The sequence below is a fragment of the Grus americana genome, chromosome 4 (genome assembly GCF_028858705.1).
Source record: "Grus americana isolate bGruAme1 chromosome 4, bGruAme1.mat, whole genome shotgun sequence".
Classification (NCBI taxonomy): domain Eukaryota; kingdom Metazoa; phylum Chordata; class Aves; order Gruiformes; family Gruidae; genus Grus; species Grus americana.
This window is the reverse complement of record NC_072855.1, coordinates 11,398,298-11,417,218: the sequence shown is the minus strand read 5'-3', so window position 1 is coordinate 11,417,218 and position 18,921 is coordinate 11,398,298. Positions and strand designations below refer to the sequence as shown.

General features: G+C 53.1%; 2 protein-coding genes across 2 annotated transcripts; both read right to left on the bottom strand.

The window, feature by feature from the left end:
- Positions 1-241: 241 nt before the first annotated feature.
- LOC129206127 (homeobox protein HMX2-like) lies at positions 242-2,407 on the bottom strand. Its single transcript, XM_054824841.1, has 2 exons — positions 2,212-2,407; positions 242-1,623 (listed from the first exon to the last, which is right to left on the bottom strand). The coding sequence occupies exons 1-2, from the start codon at positions 2,405-2,407 to the stop codon at positions 1,040-1,042; spliced, it is 780 nt and encodes a 259-aa protein (XP_054680816.1). The 3' UTR covers positions 242-1,039.
- Positions 2,408-10,277: 7,870 nt separating this feature from the next.
- On the bottom strand, positions 10,278-13,246 carry HMX1 (H6 family homeobox 1). The gene is made up of 2 exons (XM_054824422.1): positions 12,724-13,246; positions 10,278-11,007 (listed from the first exon to the last, which is right to left on the bottom strand). The coding sequence occupies exons 1-2, from the start codon at positions 12,983-12,985 to the stop codon at positions 10,433-10,435; spliced, it is 837 nt and encodes a 278-aa protein (XP_054680397.1). The 5' UTR covers positions 12,986-13,246; the 3' UTR covers positions 10,278-10,432.
- Between the last annotated feature and the right edge of the window lie 5,675 nt (positions 13,247-18,921).

Sequence of the window (18,921 nt, the reverse complement as noted above, 5' to 3'; positions counted from 1 at the left end):
CTTTTTTTTTCCCTCTAGGAAACTCGACAAGTTGCCCGTTTTCGCACACACGGGTGAATTTCGTAATGTCACGATTGTGTTTTTAACCTTTATTTTTAAAATAAAAACCTTCGATGCAGTCTAGGCAATATCTTTTCGTTTGATACTGCCTAGTAGTAACTGTATTGAAAAGGCATGCATTTCAGCTTTCTGAAAAGGTTTATTTCCAACCTTTGAATATAAAGCGTGTGACCTTGGAAACCAAAGGACGACAAATGCGTTTGAAAATCTATGAAAAAAAAATAACACTTCTTTACTCTAGGATAGCAGATAAAATTGTCCCACGAGATTTCGGGGAGCGGGGTTAGCACAAGAAGTATGAGAGACAGCTTGTCTTGTTCTGCAAAAACATCGGACGAGCCACAGTTTTAGAACCAGTTAGCACAAAAAGTGTGAGAGAGAGCTTGGAATTTTTCAGGAGGGGAAAAAAGTTCAGAGAAACCACAGTTTAAGAACCAGATCTGAAGAAAGGTGTCTACATTTTGGTAATGTCAAAGATGGGGAGAAGTTAATCTGAGGGATATTAGAGGTGGAAAGTTCGAGACAGAGGAGCACATCGCGGCCTTCGCTTTTAGAAAGTTGTATTAAAAGTGACTCGGTTCATGGTACAGCGATGGCCACGACGCCGGGGCAGAGGCGGGGACACAGTCCCCGTGGGCTGAGGCAGAGCATCGGCTCCTCTCAAATACGGGCACGGGATAATGTGGGAGGGAGGCCGAACACATCCCGGTTTCTTTGATGGCTCCGTGTTATCTCCTCCGTCCTGACCAGCCAAAAAGCGCTGCAAGAGCGAGGGCGGGCTAGCAGCGCCCTTTGAAGCTTTAACAACGTGTCGGCGGCCCACGGACACGAGTGGGGGGAGCCCGGGCGGCCCCTCCGTGGGCCGGGGAGCGGCTGCCGCCGGCTGTGGCGAAGGCGGACACCCCACCGACACGGGGGGGGCATAAATAACATCGGGGCGGCCCCCGGCAGGAGGACGGTCGGGGGCCGGGGGGAGAGGCTATACGTCCCCGTCCACCAGGCTGAAGTGTTTGCCCGGCCCGGGGAGGCAGAGGTAGGGGATGGCGCTGCCCGGGTAGAGCAGAGGGAAGGGCAGCGGCAGCAAGCAGCGGCTGAGCAGGGTGCTGTCCTTGTGAAGGGTCGGGAAGGAGAGAGCCGCGGAGGCGGCGGGAGGCGGCGGCTCCCCGGAGGGCTCCGCCGGCCCCGGGCCCTCGGGCTCGGCCGACATCTGTCTCTTGAGCTTGTTGCGGCGGTTCTGGAACCAGATCTTCACCTGGGTCTCGGTGAGGTGCAGCGCGGCCGCCAGCCCGGCCCGCTCGGCGCTGCTCAGGTAGCGCTTCACGTCGAAGGTGGACTCCAGCTGGAAGACCTGGCTCTTGGAGAAGATGGTCCGCGTCTTCTTCCTGCTGCCCGACGACGACGACCTGCCGCTCTCCCCGCCGCAGCTCCCGGCCTCCCGCGGCGGCGCCTGCCGGGGGCCGCGCAGCCCCTCCGCGGGGAGCGGGGAGCCCACGCCGCCGTCCTCGGCCTCCGGGCGGAGGCCACGGCTCGTCCCCTCCGCCCGGAGCCGGCGGGGCTCGCTGCCTGCAACGGCAAAGCACAGCATCAGTCCCCGCCGCCGCCCGCGCCCCCGCCCCGCACGCACGGCTCAGCTGAGCGCTAGGGAGTGGGGCCGAGGCTGGGGGGGGGGGGGGAATAGGATGGGGAAGGGGCTGCCGAGAGCTGGCCACGGCCCCCCACCACCCTCCAGAAGGGGTGAGGAGGTTCCGGTAAGGATCTAAGGAAATCCCTCTGTTTGACAGAGAAGTGAGGGGCTCCTGGACACGGGACAAGCAGGGAAGGAGGCCGGGAGCGGGTAAAACGCCCCGCGAAAGCCGCTGGAAGCAGGTTGGTGCGTGTGTGTTGCGTGTGCCGGTGGCATCTCCTCCCGTCCGTCCGCGGAGTCTCGGTTCCTCCTCCGGCTGCATGAGGGCCGCGGCTGCGTGTGCGTGGGTGTAAGTGTGTATGTCTGCGTGTGCGTGTGCGCGGTCCCGGTCGGGCGGCTCCGGGGAGGCCCGGGGCAGACCCCCGCCGGGTGCCGGGCTGCGGACCGGGCCGGGGGCGCCGCCTGAGTGGGGGCTGGGCTGCGACCCGACGTGCGAGACAGCCTGAGGCGGGCTGCCAGCTCTGTACCCGAGTTGCCGGAGCCTTTACTGGGGTCTTGCTCCGCAGGCCCCTCTTCCTCCTCCTCCGGCAGCGTGCAGCGGGCTCTGCCCTGCTCCCGGTCCGGGCGGCGGGGGCCGGGCTGGAGGATGCTGTCGATGCTGAAGGCCGGCGGCGCGGCCGGGGCCGGCGGTGGGGCTCGGCGGCCGCCCCCGAGCTGCACCATGGCGCGCTGAGCCGAGCCGTGCCGCGCCGCAGGACTGGCTGCGGCGGGAGGGCGGCAGCAGCAGCCGGGGCGGAGGGAAGGATGGGTCGGGAGGGGAGGGAGGAGGGGTCGGGGCGGTGGAGGGAGGGGATGGAGCTAGAGGGAGCCAAAGGACTGAGAACGGGGGGAGCGGTGCAGGGGAGGGAGAGATGGGGGGGAGGTGGCAGGGAAGAGAGAGAGCGGAGAAGGAAAAGGATCTGGAGGAAAGCGGGGAGGAAGGGATGGGGGGGGCAAGCGAAGGTCCCCTTTTCCTCGCTGCCGGTGAGGTGTGCCCCAAGAGGGTGCCCTGGGCAGCCGGGGCAGGGCAGGGCTGGCTGTCCTCCTGCAGTTAGCGTGGGGAGGCAGAGCCAGGCCCAAGAGAGCCCACGGGAAAGGTGAAGAGGAGGTGGGATGGCAGGAGGGAGATCTCTGGAGTGAAGGAGAAGGACGGAGGGAGAGGATTGGATATGAGAGGAGGGGAATGGGGTGGAGTGCGACAAGGAAAGGCGGTGATGGCAGTGAGAGAGGGCAGGACGGAGAGGGGAAGCTGGGATCCGGCGAAACCCTTCCATGTGTTTGTACAGCACCTGGCACAACCCCAGACGGTCTGCTGAGGTCATTTGCTGCAGATTATCGATGCCGTTGTAAGGGGTGGCGGGCCCTGGGGAAGAGTAATTCATACAGCCCAAGTCCCATCCCTGTGGTCCTTCCATCTGCAGACTCTCAGGCCGAGTATGCAGAGTTCCCCCTGGGAGAAAGGGACACTCTTTCCTCCCGAGGAACCCCGTGTGTCAGGCCACTCCGAAATCCCCGTGGTGGGTCTGCAGAGCTCTTCTGTAATTTTCTAGAGCTAAAAGTTGTACGAGATCCTGCACTTGGTACCAGAATGATGAGAAAGTGCTGGCCTGTGTGTGTGAGTACGTCTAAGGTGTGCCTTTTGGAGGATGGAGAAGTGCTTACCTGTGCTGTGGGAGATGCTGTAGGATGTGCTGTGGGAGATGCTGTAGGACCTGGGAAAGGCTCGGTGTGTTTATGTATTATCTGGAGGACTTTTGCTCCCCACTACCTACCAGCACTGCAACTTTAAAAAATCGGTTTGTACTACTCAAGGCAGGGTGTCCAGCGACGTTAGAGCTACCATCAGTTGCGGATTGCAGGGAACCGTCTCCTTCCCTGCACCCCTGTGTAAAGCCTGGGAAATGTTTCCAACTGGCTTTTAAGAGGCCTTTTAGTCCGAATCTCCATGTTTCCACCACGAAAACCGCTGAGGGCAAGCGAGAAGCTCTTGAAAAAGAGTTGACAATAGAAGTGCTGACATACTTTTAAATATTGTGATGCCAGAGATTCCATGAGCTAAAATCAGGGCATCTTAAGATTTTGGACTGTGTTAATCTTTAACACACTGGTCCTTGGGAAAGCAGGTTTTAGCTCTTTTTCATGAAAAAATGTTTCACTTTATAAATGCACTCATATTTTAATGTAGCCGTCTGCTAGAAAGCTGTGCATTTTCCACCAGGCAGGAAAAAAAAAAAATCCATCTTCCATCAACACGATTATTGGCCAAATGCCCAATTCATTGCATTTGTCTTGCAATCTCCTGTACAAGCTGGTGGTTCTGGTGGAGCGAAATGTCCCATTAAGAGAGCGATAGGGTGAGAGAAGGGACAGGGAACAGTGGTACGAAGTATGAAGAAACAGCTGAAAAGATAAATTAAGAAATTCCGTGGGAGCTGGTAAAACGAGGAGCATGGAGGACCTGGATGCCAGGTCGGTTCCGTCTTTGCCCCTGCGCTCCTGTCTCGGCCTCCCTTCCCTCTGTCTGTGAGTGAGGCATGTCCTATGTGCTCACATCTGTTCTTGCTGCAAACCATTTCCCTTTTAGTCCCGAAAAAATCCATCTTAAAACGCAAATGCATTGACTCAGTGTGTTTTCCTAGAAGACGTTTTTTTGGAAGAAAAAGGAAAACTTGAAGAGGGCGGAAAATAAGAAGGAAATTGAAGAAGGAACCATACGTTTTATCTCCTAATTTTTTTCACCGCGGCCCCCTCCTCCCCCCCGAGCAGTCCAAGCCCAGCCCTGGGAGACCCGGCCCGGTAACACCCCGCCGGGAAAGGTCTGTCGTCCTTTTCCAGCCCCATTTGGCCCCTTTACAAAACCGATTTTTTTTTTTTTTTTCCCCCTGACAAACTCTGTGCAGTGAGGGAGCACACTACAGTGCCGGATCTCCCCAGCCGCTGAGGCAGGTCGGAAGCAATTCACTGGCAGCAAGAGGATGGGGGGGCTCCGGGGTCCCCCCTGCAGCGAGTCCTGCAAGCCAAATCCGTACCGGGCCCCTCATGCCCTCTGCTAGGGCCCCCCTTATCTTTAGGGGGAGTAAAGACTTCTCTCCGCATGCCAACAGGTAGAGCCGTATCCTGCAAAAACTCAGACAACCGCCTGCAAAGTGCACCCCCCACGGAGGGAGCGCTCTGCAGCGGGGCTGCCGTGGGGGAGGGCGGCGGAGCCCCCCCAGACCCACTCCAGGCCCCCAGCAAACCCCTCCGAGCCCTGGCCCGCCCGCATTTGGCCCCGAGCTGCTGGGCCGGGGGGGGGCGGGGGGGAGCGGTGTCCGGCGGGGCGAGAGACCTTGCCAGAAGTCAGAGGCTTGTCCGAGTGACTGGTTCCCGGGGCGTGGGGAGCGCGGCCCCGGGCAGAGGCTTGGCTGAGAGCGGCCGTGGGGAGGGGGCGGCTTTGGCCGGAGTCTCCGCTTTCTGCGAGGATCAGCTGCCCGGGGCTGAGCCAGCAAAAGGGGTCTCGGTGCCTGAGAAGAGTCCAGCGCGGCTCGTCCTCCCCGCAGCACTGCTCCGCACTATCGCAATTCACTCCCCAGGCTCGGAAAGGCCGTCGGACAAGGTGCTTAATCACTCCGTTTAAAAGCAACAATTTTCCTCACACTAGGTAGAGATTTTCCGACAGTGGTACTTTTTAATCCCGTGCTTCATTTGTATTTTATCTGGGAGGAATCCTGTCGCCTGGGACATGTCGTGACACGGAGGCCGGTACCGCACAGCGGCAGCGCAGGAATAGTGAACCTTTTTCTTTGAATAATATATTCCTGTATTAGAAGCTAGCATCATGCTGAGTGGAAACCTTTTACTTGGGAAAGCTTTTTACCAGAAATCACCCGGCACATATATCTTTATTTCCATTTTAGCTCAGAGCACAAAAAGTCTCCTACTCTAAATCTAAATCTGATGGAAATGAAATATGATTAGATTCTACAGAATGGCCAAAGAGTCCCGTTTTGCTTGGCTTACGGAATCGGATTGGTTTATCCCCCGATGCACTCGAGGGTAAAATAGGCCCTTTTTGGATTTCACATCCCCTTGCAAATAAGACCCTGGTAACTACGGACACACCGACACTTTGCAGAGGTCTTGGGCACCTCGGGCAGGGAGAGACGGGAGAAAACGGTTTCACTAGATGGAAAGCAACTTTTCCCGGAGTCCCACAGGAAGGCAGCTACAAGTGTCACATATAAACAGGGTTTTCGGGGGAGTTGGGCACCCTAAGCCGACACCTTCATCCCAGAGGTGCGGGACACAGGCAGATCTGGCTGTGCTGTGATCCCAGGACACAGCATCCCTTTTCGAAACCGTTTGTTTCCCTCTGAGGTCAGTGCAAAGTCCTCAGCTAAATCGCCTCCCCACAACGTCTGCATTTGATACGAGAGGCGTGTGGTAAAATCCTAGAGGGGATTTCTGAATAAAGCTAGTAATTCTCGGCTGTCTAGTAGACTGGAATAGCTAAAGAGAAAAGGAGAGGAGAGGAGAGGAGAGGAGAAAGAAAAGAAAAGAAAAGAAAAGAAAAGAAAAGAAAAGAGAAGAAAAGAAAAGAAAAGAAAAGAGAAGAGAAGAGAAGAGAAGAGAAGAAAAGAAAAGAAAAGAAAAGAGAAGAAAAGAAAAGAAAAGAAAAGAGAAGAGAAGAGAAGAAAAGAAAAGAAAAGAAAAGAGAAGAAAAGAAAAGAAAAGAAAAGAAAAGAAAAGAAAAGAAAAGAAAAGAAAAGAAAAGAAAAGAAAAGAAAAGAAAAGAAAAGAAAAGAAAAGAAAAGAAAAGAAAAGAAAAGAAAAGAAAAAGAAAAGAGAAAAGAAGAGAAAACAGTCTTTAAATTTTAGGCGCAGATCTATATTTTCATTAATATCTTTTTTAATGGACATTCATATATCTCACTACATAGAAATTAAAACGTAGGATCCGTGAGAGAGTTGAGAAACTCAGGATAGTTAAACGAAGCATTAAGAAATCCTCCATAAAGTTATATTCATCGGGAATGGGACGGCAAACGTAATAAAATTGCCTGCCTCTAGTTTAAGGCTGAAAGCACTAAATACTGCGAGTACCCTCAAGTCTGGAGCGAGTCTCCGATCGATGGTGGGAGCGGGGCGTACACCCCGCCCGCCTAACATGTTCACGGACTAGTCCAAGGTAATGCAGTATAAAAGAAAAAAAAAATCGATCCAAATATATTGTTCAACAGTGGAGCCAGCGCGCACCTATGAGATTTATCAAGTATTGATTTGCATGAATATTTTAGACCCATGCCTACGAGAAAAGTTATAGGCCATCTTAAGCCGGTGAGCAATGTACCATTTGCAAAGTAGCCATTTAACAAGGTGCTTTTCAGCGTATCGATCATTTTCATTTAAAGTGTAATTAATAATAACATCTTATGGCAGCTATACCAGGAATTTATTTCAGGTCAGTTCAGATAATATTTTGATTTTCGTTTGGTTTGCTTAAAAAAAAAAAAAACAAACTTTACACTAATTATTTTTATTAGCGTCCAATAAACACAAGTTATCTTTGTGAGTAGTCTGGCAAGGTTTTCCTTTGCCTCGCCTCTGGAGTGCCATCTAGCTAAGCTGTTGTAGCAACATTCATTAAATAAATGTCAACATACAAGGATTTATGCTGCATAATAATATTACAGCTGTAGTATAACTGGATTTATTTTAAAGCTATTCTGAGGTTGCTTTGATCTTTAAAGCAGCAACGTATGTCTCTATATGTCGCAAACAGCCTTTGCGAAACTACTTTGAGCTTTACAGTCTGCCAACATTTTTCTTCTAGCAGAAGAAGCACAAAGCCTGACTCTTACCTCTTTGATTTGTTTAATAAAAAATATACACAGGGAAGAAAACTGTGAGGAATCTGCTGTCCTGATTTGCGGGGTGGGCTAGGGGTTTTGAGTTGTTTCTTTTTTCCCCTGCTTTGAAATCGTCAATGTACATTCATCAGGGACTACGTCTTCTGTTAGCTGTTTCTCTGCATCCTGCAGAAATTTCTTGCCATCAGATACAATGAAAAGCGTCATTAAAAAAATCTACGAGATAAAGAAACCTGAGGTGTATATGTTCCTACTTTCAGCACATACTTTTAATAAGCCACTTGTAAAGCACTTTCTGCATGTACAGAATAAGGCATAAGTAAACACTTCTTCTTAGATGAATTCACGTCTTGCACCTTTTTAATATTTTACTATGATCATAAGTTACAAATACAGTGTATGAAAAAAAATCTGTTTATTGATATAATCAGCACGTCTTTAAAAAACAAACAAACTAATGTCAAAACACATTTTAAAAATCCGATTGATCATTTAGCCCTGCCAGTTCCTTAAATTCAAGAAAAGAATATTTAGTAGAATCAGAAGTATAATAATCTCATATGTTACTCCAAAGAAAAGGCATGTGGAGAATGGCAGGTGTGTTAAGTTTCGCGTTGGATTACAATCTACTCTGATATGACTGTAGTGAGTCAGGATTTTACTCCAGTAGGTAACACTGGGAGATCTGGGGAGCTGGATATGGCGGGGGAAACGGTCTGGCCGCTTTCTTCCAGGAGCAGCCAGGCTCTGAGCGGTATCAAATCAAGTGTTTGCGCCCCGAGGAAGAAACATCGCCCCAAGTCACCTCCTCTGCGCACGGGAAGGCTGAAGTCCACCCCAGCCGCTTCCCCCGCGGCCGGTGGGTCCCGTCCGGGGACCGGCACCCCCAGCCCGGCCGCTTCCCAGTCCTTCTTCCACTGCTTGGGGACCAGGCTTTAGAAGTTTTCGCCCCAAACTCGGGTGTTTGACGGATATGCAAAGAAAAACAGCTGGCGGAGATCTCCCGGAGTGAGACGAGGGATTTCAGAGCAGTCGAAAAATCAAAACAACAACAAAACAGCTCCCAGAAACGGGACTCAAGTCGAAACGAGCATCCCGTCAAGTTAGCACTTTTCTCAGGAACCCGGAATATACATATTTATTTCATTCTCGAGCGGTTTTGAGGCTTTCAGCGTCCTGACTTCAACTGTGCAGGCTGATGCCCAGAGCCGTGTTTCAGGCCAAAGCGGAAAAAAAGAAAAAGCAGGGGAAAAAAAAAAAAAGAAAAAAAAAGCGCGGTGGAGAGGTTATAATCCGCCCCTGACCCTTCTTCTCAGGTTTCTTATCAAAGCTGAAGCTCCGCCGCATGTCGCCGATAGATTTCATAACAAGATACCGTGAGATTACTCCAAATATAATGCAAAGCATAGGAAAAAGTAAAAATTAGATCGCTCTTCCTTCACTGGGGACTGGTCCGCATGCACATACCCCAACAGATCCAGGACCGGGCTTTCCCTGCGGGGACATGGAGTGCTCCGAGCTGGTCGGTTCAATTACATCTGATTTTGCCCTAAAACGTACGATCAAAGCTTGACCTTCTACCAAGGCTGAGTTTTATAAGGTCATTTCTCCCTTAATACTCGGAAAAAGGAAACAATAACGGACCCGATATTCATTTTAGCAGTGGGTAGAGAAGGGGAAACAAAACAGTTATTAAAGGAAAAAAGTAGCTTGGCATGCAGATACTTCATATAATATCACATTACAGGTTAGCTTGCATAACTAGCCATACAGTTCCCCAGCCTGTCCCCATTCGATTATTTTTCTTTCCTTCCTTTTTAATTGCCAGTGCGAACTATTAATCGATTACACAACCGATCCCATAAGAGACGGACAAGACGAGGTGCGTTTTCATCAGCCTCCTCAAGAGACCGAAATAAGTGGCAAACTCACTGGTAAAATACAGTATGTTGAATTATATATATATCTAACCGTGTATTTTAGTTGATAGTTTATCAGGGAAATAAAACGAAAACAAAGAAATCAAATCCTCACAGCTCGGACTTCAGCGAGGCGAATTCATTCCAACAATTTGCCTTCAAGTTGTTTCAAAACAAAAAGCCTGCATCGAGAAGGACCAGGGGGCATCAGCACATGCTTGGGTATCGATCGTATGAAAATGAGAGTAACAATGGAGCGGGGGCGGGGGGGAAACCTGTACGAATTAAGTGACTAAAACAAAGGGCCCTGGAGAAGCTGCTGGAAGCCGGGATCCGCAGGGTCCCCCCGCTCTGCACGGAAAGCAGCTGGGTCAGCGGGAAAAATGAAAGGTTTCCCCGGCAGGATCCCTGGCTCGGGGCAGCGGAGGACCCGGGGAAGGTTCCCTTGGCCGCGGCGGGGGCCCCGCGGCTTCGCCGTCCGTGGGGCGGGGGTGGCGGGGCCGGGAAGCGCCCCCGGCCCCGGCAGTTCCGTACATTCGTCTCACGCTCCGCAGCTCTGCGGGGGCGGGGGAAGGTCTGGGCGGCTGCTGCCCCCCGGAAAACGCCGGTCTGTGTCACCCCGGGGCCGAGGCGGCGGTGAGGGCTTGGCCGCTGCCACGGGGCTGCATTTTCTTTGGATGCGCGGCGGGGGGAGCCCCGCCGACCCGCTCCCGGCTCATGGCTGGGGTCCTCGTAGTCCTTTCGGTTCCCTCCGGCTGCTGCGCGTCGCTCCGAGTTAACCCCAAAGTAAGTTTATTGCACGTTTTTTTAAAAAAAAAAGTCAAAAAGCAGAAAATCGAGAAACGTGTAAGTTGGAAATAAAAAGTCCAGGGAGGAAGGGGGGTGGAGCTGGAAGCCGGGGGAGGGGGCGAAGGGGCCGCAGTCCCGGCACAGGTGGGCGCTCAGACGAGTCCTGTCATCTGCGACCGTAGGAAAGGGAGGGAGGCGGCGGGGAAGGTGCCCAGGGGGTAGCTGACGCCGCTGGAGAAGCCGACCAAGGGGGGCGACATGTGGGGCAGGGTGAAGCCCAAGGCGCTCGCCGGCGAGTTCTCGTGGTACAAAATGGGGACCCGCACTATCCTTTGGGCGGCGTGGGAGAGGTTGGCCGCCTCCAGGTCGGCGGCCAGCTGCCGCTTCCACTTGTTGCGGCGGTTCTGGAACCAGATCTTCACCTGGGTCTCGGTGAGGTGCAGCGAGGCGGCCAGCCCGGCCCGCTCCGAGCTGCTCAGGTAGCGCTTCACGTCGAAGGTGGACTCCAGCTGGAAGACCTGGCTGCGGCTGAACACCGTACGCGTCTTCTTCTTGCGGCCGGCGGCGCGTTGCTCCGGCTCTCCCGGCTCCTCGCCGCGCTCCTCCTCCTCCTCTCGGCCGCCCGGCCCCGGCCGCCCGCCCGCCGGGCCCCGCGCCGCCGCCCGCCCGCCGTTGCCCGTCCGCTCCGCCGGCTCCTCGGGCAGCTCGGGCGAGTCCCGGTCGCTGGCTGCGGAGAGAGGCAGAGGGCTGGGAGGTGGGGCCGCTGCTCCGGGCAGCGGCGGGGAGAGGAACATCGCCCAGCCGCCCGCTGACCCAGCCGCCCCTCGCCCCCGCTCACCGGGAGAGGAAGTAACGCGGCTGCGGAGAGAGCAAGGCCAGGGTGCCGGGGCGCCTGACGGGCGGGGAGCCCGGGCGAGGGTTCCTACCGCTGCTCTGTCTCTTGTGATAAACTCCCAAATATTTGTGAGTATGTACACACGCGTGCACGCATACTCACACGTAAACACCAAAATTATATCTCATGTATATATACATATACTCATCTGTGTACATACTCATACATGTGCGTATGTGTATACATATCTAACTGTACGCACGTACCTAAACACACACATATGTATATATATAACGTAATTATACTTTTAGGTGTGTTTAGTACACATACAAGTGTACGTGTGTATGTATACACACACGTATATATGCATATAAATAGATATACTTTTTCATATATGAATGTACACATATGAATACACGTGTACTCTTATTTTTACACATGTATACATTTACACACACATATATACACAAATATATTTACACACATATGTACACATATACTTACAAGTACATACGTAAGTATATTGGTGTGTGTAAACAGGGGTAAGTATAGTACCACGTGTGTGTACTATAAAGGGAGGTGAGAAAAACATATTTTTGCCTCACGTTATTCTGAGCTTGATAAACCAAATGGACAGGGTCAGCTACTGTAATATCGGGACATTGCCCCCCAGCATGTCTCCGTGGAGTTTCCAACACTGTGCTTCCCATTTGCGATTTTAAAGGGGAAAAAATATTTCCTAATCTTTATAGAACAGAGGAAAAAAGAAAAGAAAAATAAAGCGTTTGTTTCTGGAGTAGTTTTCTGTTTCTAGATGTAGTTTTGAGAGAAATTAAAAATATTAATAAAACCATCACTGTAAAAAGAAACTCTTTGGATTACAAATCACGCCTCTTTTCCTTATTGAGCAATCGTGCGGACTCTACAGGCTCGTATAGAATCAAAGAGATGCGCCGACGGACAATATTTTTTCTACCAGGATAAAAATAACCACCGATCACAGCCCATAAACTTTTTCAGATGTTAATTTCTGCCCCCCGAACCCAGGCTTTTCCTCCAGGTCCCTTTCCTGAGGGATCCCCGCAGTGACAGGCCGCTGCCTGCCCCAGCCCCAGCCGGCGGGTCGCCTCCCCGGGAAGGGGGGTCCGGGGCGCAGGGGACCGAGCCCAACTGCTCCCCAGGGTTTCTAAACTCTCCTCTGCGCTGCTAGGGACGGTGGTCCCAGCTTTCCGGCTTGCTGGGGCGTCAAAAAAAGCCAGACGTCCCTCTTTTAAAAAGAGAAGAAAAAAGGGATGGGGGGGGGGGGGAGGAAAGGGAGAGAAAAAAAATTCCCGAGCAAGCGAACAGCCCCTGTTTACATTTTGGGCGGCGGGGCGGAGGCTCCAGGTGTCTGACACACCGTGAGCATTTCCGGAGATTTGCCCTGGGCGGCCGAAAAAGGGGAGGCAGGGCGAGGGCTGCGGAGGGCATTGCGCGCATCCCCCTCCGCGCCTGCCCCCAGGGGCTGCGGCGGGACCGGACCCCCCCCCGGGGGGGAGCGGAGACACCCCCCCTCCCTCCCCAGCCCCAGCCGGGCCCGGCGATTAGGGGTAGTGAAAGGCGACTTACTGTCGGGGCTGGCGCAGCCCAGGAAAGCGGCGTGCGCTCGGCGGTACCAGCCGACTGCGGCGTCGCGGAGGGGGCAGCCCGGGGCGCCGAGGCGCAGCGGGGAGCGCGGCCCGCAGCGCGGACCCCCGCGGCCACCGCCGCCCGCAGCCGCCCGCCGGGCCCCGCCGCCCGCCGTGCCCTCGGTGCCCAGCAGGTCCTCGATGAAGAAGGACGAGACGCGGGCGGAGGTGGAGCCGGCGTTTTCCGTGGCTTCGTCCGGCATCGTCGGAGAGAGCTGCGGGAGGGGGGTCCCGGCTCCGCCGGCGGCTGGCTCCTCGGCTCCCCGCTGCCCCGCGGCCGCGTCCTGCCTCTGCCTAGCCCCGTGGATGCTCTCCTGGTATAAAAGGGTTTTTTTCCGGAGTAATCATTTCAGATCGCGGTTTGCCATCATTTCCTGCAAGCTAGGAGGGGAGGGGGGAGGGGGAGGAGGGGAAGGGAACGGGGAAGGAAAAAAAAAAAAAAGCAACCCGACAACCCATCGGAGGCGCCAGATTCTGCGCGAAAACGATAATAACGAAATAAAAATGTCATGCGAGTTAAACGCTGGACACGAGAGAGGGAATCCTGCGATTGGAGGAGCGCCGCGGCAAATGGGATTTCCGCAGGGGAAGCGCAGGGCGCGGAGCGCGGCGGGGCCGGGCGCTGCCGGTGCCTGGGCGTGTGTGTGTGTGCGTGTGCGCGTGTGTGTGTGTGCAGCGCGGGGTGTGTGTGCGTGTGCCGCCCCGGGGCTGCCACTCACGAGCTCCTTATTTAGGTCAATTAGGAGCAAAGCCGGCGCGGGGGGAGCGGCAGCGCCGGCCCCGGCACACGGGCCGCAGCCGCGGGGGGGGGGGGGCTTGGCCGCTCCACGTCCCGGCCCTCCATTGGCTGCAGAGGGCTCAGTGGGCAGTCCAGCCAGCCAATCCGCGCCGCGGACATCGCGGTTATATTAATATCATTAATAATAATCAGCCCCCCTCCCACCCCCCGCCGTGCCCTTTCATGTCGGCGGCGGCGGCGGCGGACGGAGGAGATGCGCCCTCCGCCGCCCGGAGAGCCTGCACCGGCCCCGCCGGCCCGGCAGCCACCGCCGCGGGCTGCCGGCGGAGCGGTGAGGTTGCCCCTCGCCCGCCCGAAGCCCCCGGGATGGGGCCCTGAAAACGGTGGGAGGGGGGAAGCGGCTGAAGGACACGGGCCCCAGTGAGCCGGCAGTGTCCGCGGCCGTGGAATGTCCCGCCGGTGGAAGGGAGGGTGCCCGGCACGGGAGGGCGGGGTCCCTCGTCTGCAGGGTCTCCCGAGACCCGGTTGGTGACATTTAACCTTTTCCTTTATATATATATATATATATGCGCATATACATCTATATGCATATTTTTATATATATGCATGTTATGTCTGTATAGTTTATTTAGAAAGACAGACAGCTCCCGCTCATCGAACACGGGGCCCTTCACGACGCCCCGTCTCCCGCCCCCCCGGGCGGGGAGGCTGTGCCGGCGCGCTGCCCGCTCCAGCACCCAGCCCGTGGCTCCTGGCGTTACCCCTCTGCAGCCCGCCGGTTTTATTATTATTCCTGTTGTAATTCCGCTTCATGGAAAGCCGTAAAGCCGCTCTCCGCCTGCCCCCTTTTCCCGAGCCTCCTGGATCCGCCCGCCTCGGAACAGGGACCCCCAGCGTCCCCACAAAAGTCCTCTTCGCTGCAGGGCACCGGGGGAGGAGAGTTATCCTCTGCCTTTTTCCCCGGGGCCAGGCGAGCCAGGTTTGTAGAGGGACGAGTCGATCCAGAGTGCGCGCCGGAGACCCGTGGAGGTTTGGGTGAGTACACAGATGCCTTTGCGATGTTCACCTGCAAGTCAGCTCTCTCCTCCCGCTCTGCTCTGCCTCTTCTGTCGGGATATCCCCACTTCTTCCCCTGTACGGTACTGCTGGATAGGCACCCCTTTCCCAAGCCCCGCCTCCCCCTCCCGATTTTGAACGGGAGCACCGGTCGCTGCCCGGCGCGACTGTCCGGCGGGGTCGGGGCGCAGCCGGGTGCGGAGCCGGTCTCCCCGGCACGGAGAAGTCCTGTTCCCTTTCCCGAAGTGGCGGTGCGGACCTTTGAGGTCAGGGCCTATTTCTGGAGGAAAAAAAAAAATCCACTTCCAAAGACTCCAGAAAAAATGCAAACAGCCAGAGCTCTGAAATGGACTCTGGAAAAGCAGGAACATACAGGGACACGTTCTACTTTCTCTCCTACCTGGGCAGAGACTGAGAGCAGTCTAGTGAATTGTAAACCGGGCAAAAGGGCATTCGTCACTTGTTGCACAGGAATGATGCTAGCGAACGTTGCTTTTATCCTCTGCGCATCTTGGTGCGTGTTGCTGGATAGGAAACACGAGTTTGACTTATGTCTTAAGCATCCATAAGCCGTCAGCTCTGACTGGCAGACTCAGAAAATATATGTGTTCTTTCCAGTATAAAGAGAAAATTGTGGACCCTGGTTAATTCTATACATTTTATATACAATGGGCAAACGATATGCATGTAACCCGTTCATATTTTATAACGTATTACTACAGTGTGGTCATGTAACTTATGTAATATTATTTGCTTTCCACTTAGAAATAGTATAATAAAATCAATAAGAGTAATTTTGTTCTTGCTTTTTTCCCCCTCTGTATTTCTTTAGTGTAATGTATAACTGTTTGGCGTGCAATAATGTTGAACCGTGTTTGTGAAAAGTCATGTATACTTAGACTTATTCCTGAAACGCAAAATTAGGATGTGTGTAATTCTATACCTGCAAATACAACACTTGTACATACATGTCCGTGTGTATGGGATATTCTTTTAAGCTTGTAGCTATGTTTACGTACCTTTTACATTGCTATGGTGACATAACTATTAACACTTGGTGCTCAATACTCTTTGTGCTTATGACGATGAGGAGAAAAAAGGAGTGTGTTTACTGGATCTCTCCCTGCCGGCACCCAGCAGGGCTCCGTGTGGGGAGCAATAAAGCAGTCAGTGACAGTATTTTCGTAACTTAATGTTAGAAAGACATCCTGGGCCCCTGCCCTAATTCCTGTCAGTGTCACTTGCCGGCAGTAACGCGGGACGGGGGGTCCTCTTGTGCCGAGGGCATTGCCATCGCCCCGGGCTAACCCCCACCTCGGGCAAGGGTCGTGCCGGCGCGGCTCCCGGGCTGTCTCCGGCGGGGCTCAGGGTGGCTTCTCCTTCCCCCACCGCTTTCTCTCCCACAGCGATCTCCTGGCAGCACGGTAAACCTTTATTTTTTGCAGGCTGAGTGGAGAGGCTTTCCCTGGACAGCAAGCTCCTGCCTACCTCCGGCGGGTCAGAAGGGATTTCCCCGTGTTTTCGGCAGAGGTGCCTTTAAGACCAGACTTAGACATAGGTGGCGGTCCCCTTATTTTTTCCATCTCTGGGTCTGTTTCTCTCCCAGGTACGTATTTTTCTCCGAAGCTTCGGAGACCTCCAGATCCGGGGCAGCTCCGGGAGGTGCGGGACGGCTGCGGCCTGTGGCCCCGGCTGCGCTGCCCGTGGGGTCTCTCCCGCTGAACAGTCCTGGCTCCCAGTCCGAGCCGATCACTGGCGTGGGATGCCCGCCGGTCACATGGCGTGGGATGCCCGTGGGATAGACCCCCCGTCACCACCTCCGACGGCTCCTGAGCCTTTGGCAGGGTTTGCTCGACGTGGGTGCAAAGCACGGCCAGCTGCCACGCAGGGGGGCAGAGAGGAGTGGAGATTTGGGGCCGGGCTCCGGCGGGAATCAGCAGACGAAGGGCTACTTTTGGGGCCGAAAACGTATATACGAGCGTGACAAGTGCCTCCAGTGAGCCGCGATGATGCCGGGCCGGTCGCTCCCCGCGCTGCCCTGCCGCCTCCCGCAGGAACTGGAGCGGGCCTGCCTGCAATGTGAATGCAATTACAGTGCTGGTGTTTGATGTCTCCCCTTGCTCTCCCCCCACCAGCACTGCCTCGATGTGTCGTAAAATAGAAATGAAATGAAAGACAGGCTTTAGCGCTCGCTACCTAACCTCTGCTCCTCTCTGCTTTTAAGGGCCCGCGGTACGTTTGGAGCCCGGATCTTTGCAGGAGGCGTTTAACCCCCAGCGCTGCGGGCAGAGATGGCTTTCTGGGAAGGGGAATCATCTCTCCCTTCTCCATGCCGATCAGATCGCTCAGTTCCTGTCACCCTCCTAACAGATCAGACGGCGGGTAAGGAAATTCTTGGCCAATATTTGCCTCTGGTTGATATATAGATACATATATAACTGTGTGTGCGTATACTTAAAAATAAAAATAATTTTTTAGCCAAGTTCGATTTAGCTATAAAAATAAAACAAATAAAGACCATATTCGCATCTTCAGTAAACCGTCGGAAGCCACCAAAACACAAAAGCAGATACAACGATGCAAAGGATTTAGAGGAGCAGAAGTGGTGACGGGACGGTTTGGATACCTACTTTAAAAAAACATAAAAGATCACCCAGAAGATGGTTGCACCGCCTCTAAACCTCTGTGCAACATCTTCCTCTTCCTCCTCCTCCTCCCGGCGAGTCCTGGGGGAAGATGGTCCACTCAGCTCCCGGAGGAGCCGCCCAAACCTCTCCCGTCGGGCACCTCTCGTCCCTGCGTGGAGTTCGCCAGATCTCTGCTCCGGCTCCGCCGCCCTCAAGAAGTCGCGGATGCGGAGTGGGACCCGGAGGAGGGGGGGTCACGTCCCGCTAGACCTTGCTGGGACAAGCGGAGGGGGCGTTTCAGAGGGCTGTCCCGGCCAGCACCCCCCAGCCCGCCTGGGTGAAGGTCCTGTGCGCATCTCACGGGGATACCCCACTTTGGGTGGCCTTTCCAGCAGGGAACCCTCAAAGGACAAGGACAACTCTGCAGTGGGAACCCCTTTTTTCCTGCAGGTATAAAACCCTAAAACCCTTCAAATGTGGGTTAAACAGCACTGAAGTGCAGCAACACTTTATGGAATTCCTTTCTGAATTTGCAGTAATTTTAAGGGGTCTCCGAAGAGAAAATTATAATTATGGTGGGGGTTTGTTGTTGTTGTTTGGGTTTGTTTGGGTTTGTTTGGGATTTGGGGTTTGTTTCTTTGTTTGTTTGTTTTCCCCCAGTAAATTATTTCTATAAACCCAATCCTACTGAGTTCTTCACCTTCAGTGATATTGGCAAGGGACTTTTCCCCTTTCAAGGACGCTGCACAACGCATGCTGATTCCCACGAATGTATTCATTATTCACAGATCGTCACTGAGTGCTTTGGATGGAAGCTTCCAGCCCGTAGCATGTCCTGACTGTCCGTGATGCCGATTTATTGCTCGTTATAGATGTCATAGAATTGGGAGCATGAATCTCATCACTTAAGTGCTGTTTCCTTGCTAAGTGAGGGGTATTTTAATCCATGATAAATTATCAAACTGGGGAATATCCTTGTGTACGTGAATATATTAACAAAGAAAACACTTCGAGAATGATTTTGGGGAATATCTATTCCCATGTGCTAAAATTCCAGATCTCTCTCAGAAATATTTATTAATTGTCTGACTGGAGATGGGGAGAGAGGGAGAAAATGGATCTTCAGCAAATTATATGATCTTTTTTTAAAAAGGTAGTCCCTACTGAAATGAGCTAACAATTATAATACAGTCCTGTTTTAAAGTGACTTTTCCAGAAAGGTCTTTGGCATTGATTTCCTTACACAATTTTAACTTTTGTGTGTGTGTGTGTGTGTGTGTATGTATGTACAGTGAGAGAATGCATGGTTTTATTGGTACTGGTTAGGGTCAGCCACAGGAGAATTATGGAAGTCATGTGAAATAGGTGCCAATAAAGCTTTTATTATTGTTATACAGACAAAAGAGCATTATGGAAAGAGATCCTTACCAGACCCAACCATGGATATTTTGTTCTGCTAAAAATCAAGTTGGAAAATACAGGGACACAGTTTAAAAAAAAAAAAAGTGACTTTTCAGAGCTATTGAACATTAGCCTATTATCCATAAGACTTTTGGAATTATTTTCCCTCAGAAAATTAAGGTCTTCTGAAATGAAACACTGCACACAACTCTTCATTTTGCCTAAAATAAAAGATTGGGGGGCGGGGGGAATGCACTATCACAACAGAGCATAACTGCTAAAATTTTGAAATAACAGTCAACATTTTATTTTTATA

Excerpts from the sequence above, each read along its gene's own strand:
- LOC129206127 (XM_054824841.1), bottom strand. The coding sequence starts at position 2,407 with ATGGTGCAGCTCGGGGGCGGCCGCCGAGCCCCACCGCCGGCCCCGGCC. Across the intron at positions 1,624-2,211 it reads TAAAGGCTCCGGCAACTCGG|GCAGCGAGCCCCGCCGGCTC; the intron begins GTACAGAGCTGG and ends TTGCCGTTGCAG.
- HMX1 (XM_054824422.1), bottom strand. The coding sequence starts at position 12,985 with ATGCCGGACGAAGCCACGGAAAACGCCGGCTCCACCTCCGCCCGCGTC. Across the intron at positions 11,008-12,723 it reads GGGCTGCGCCAGCCCCGACA|CCAGCGACCGGGACTCGCCC; the intron begins GTAAGTCGCCTT and ends CTCTCTCCGCAG.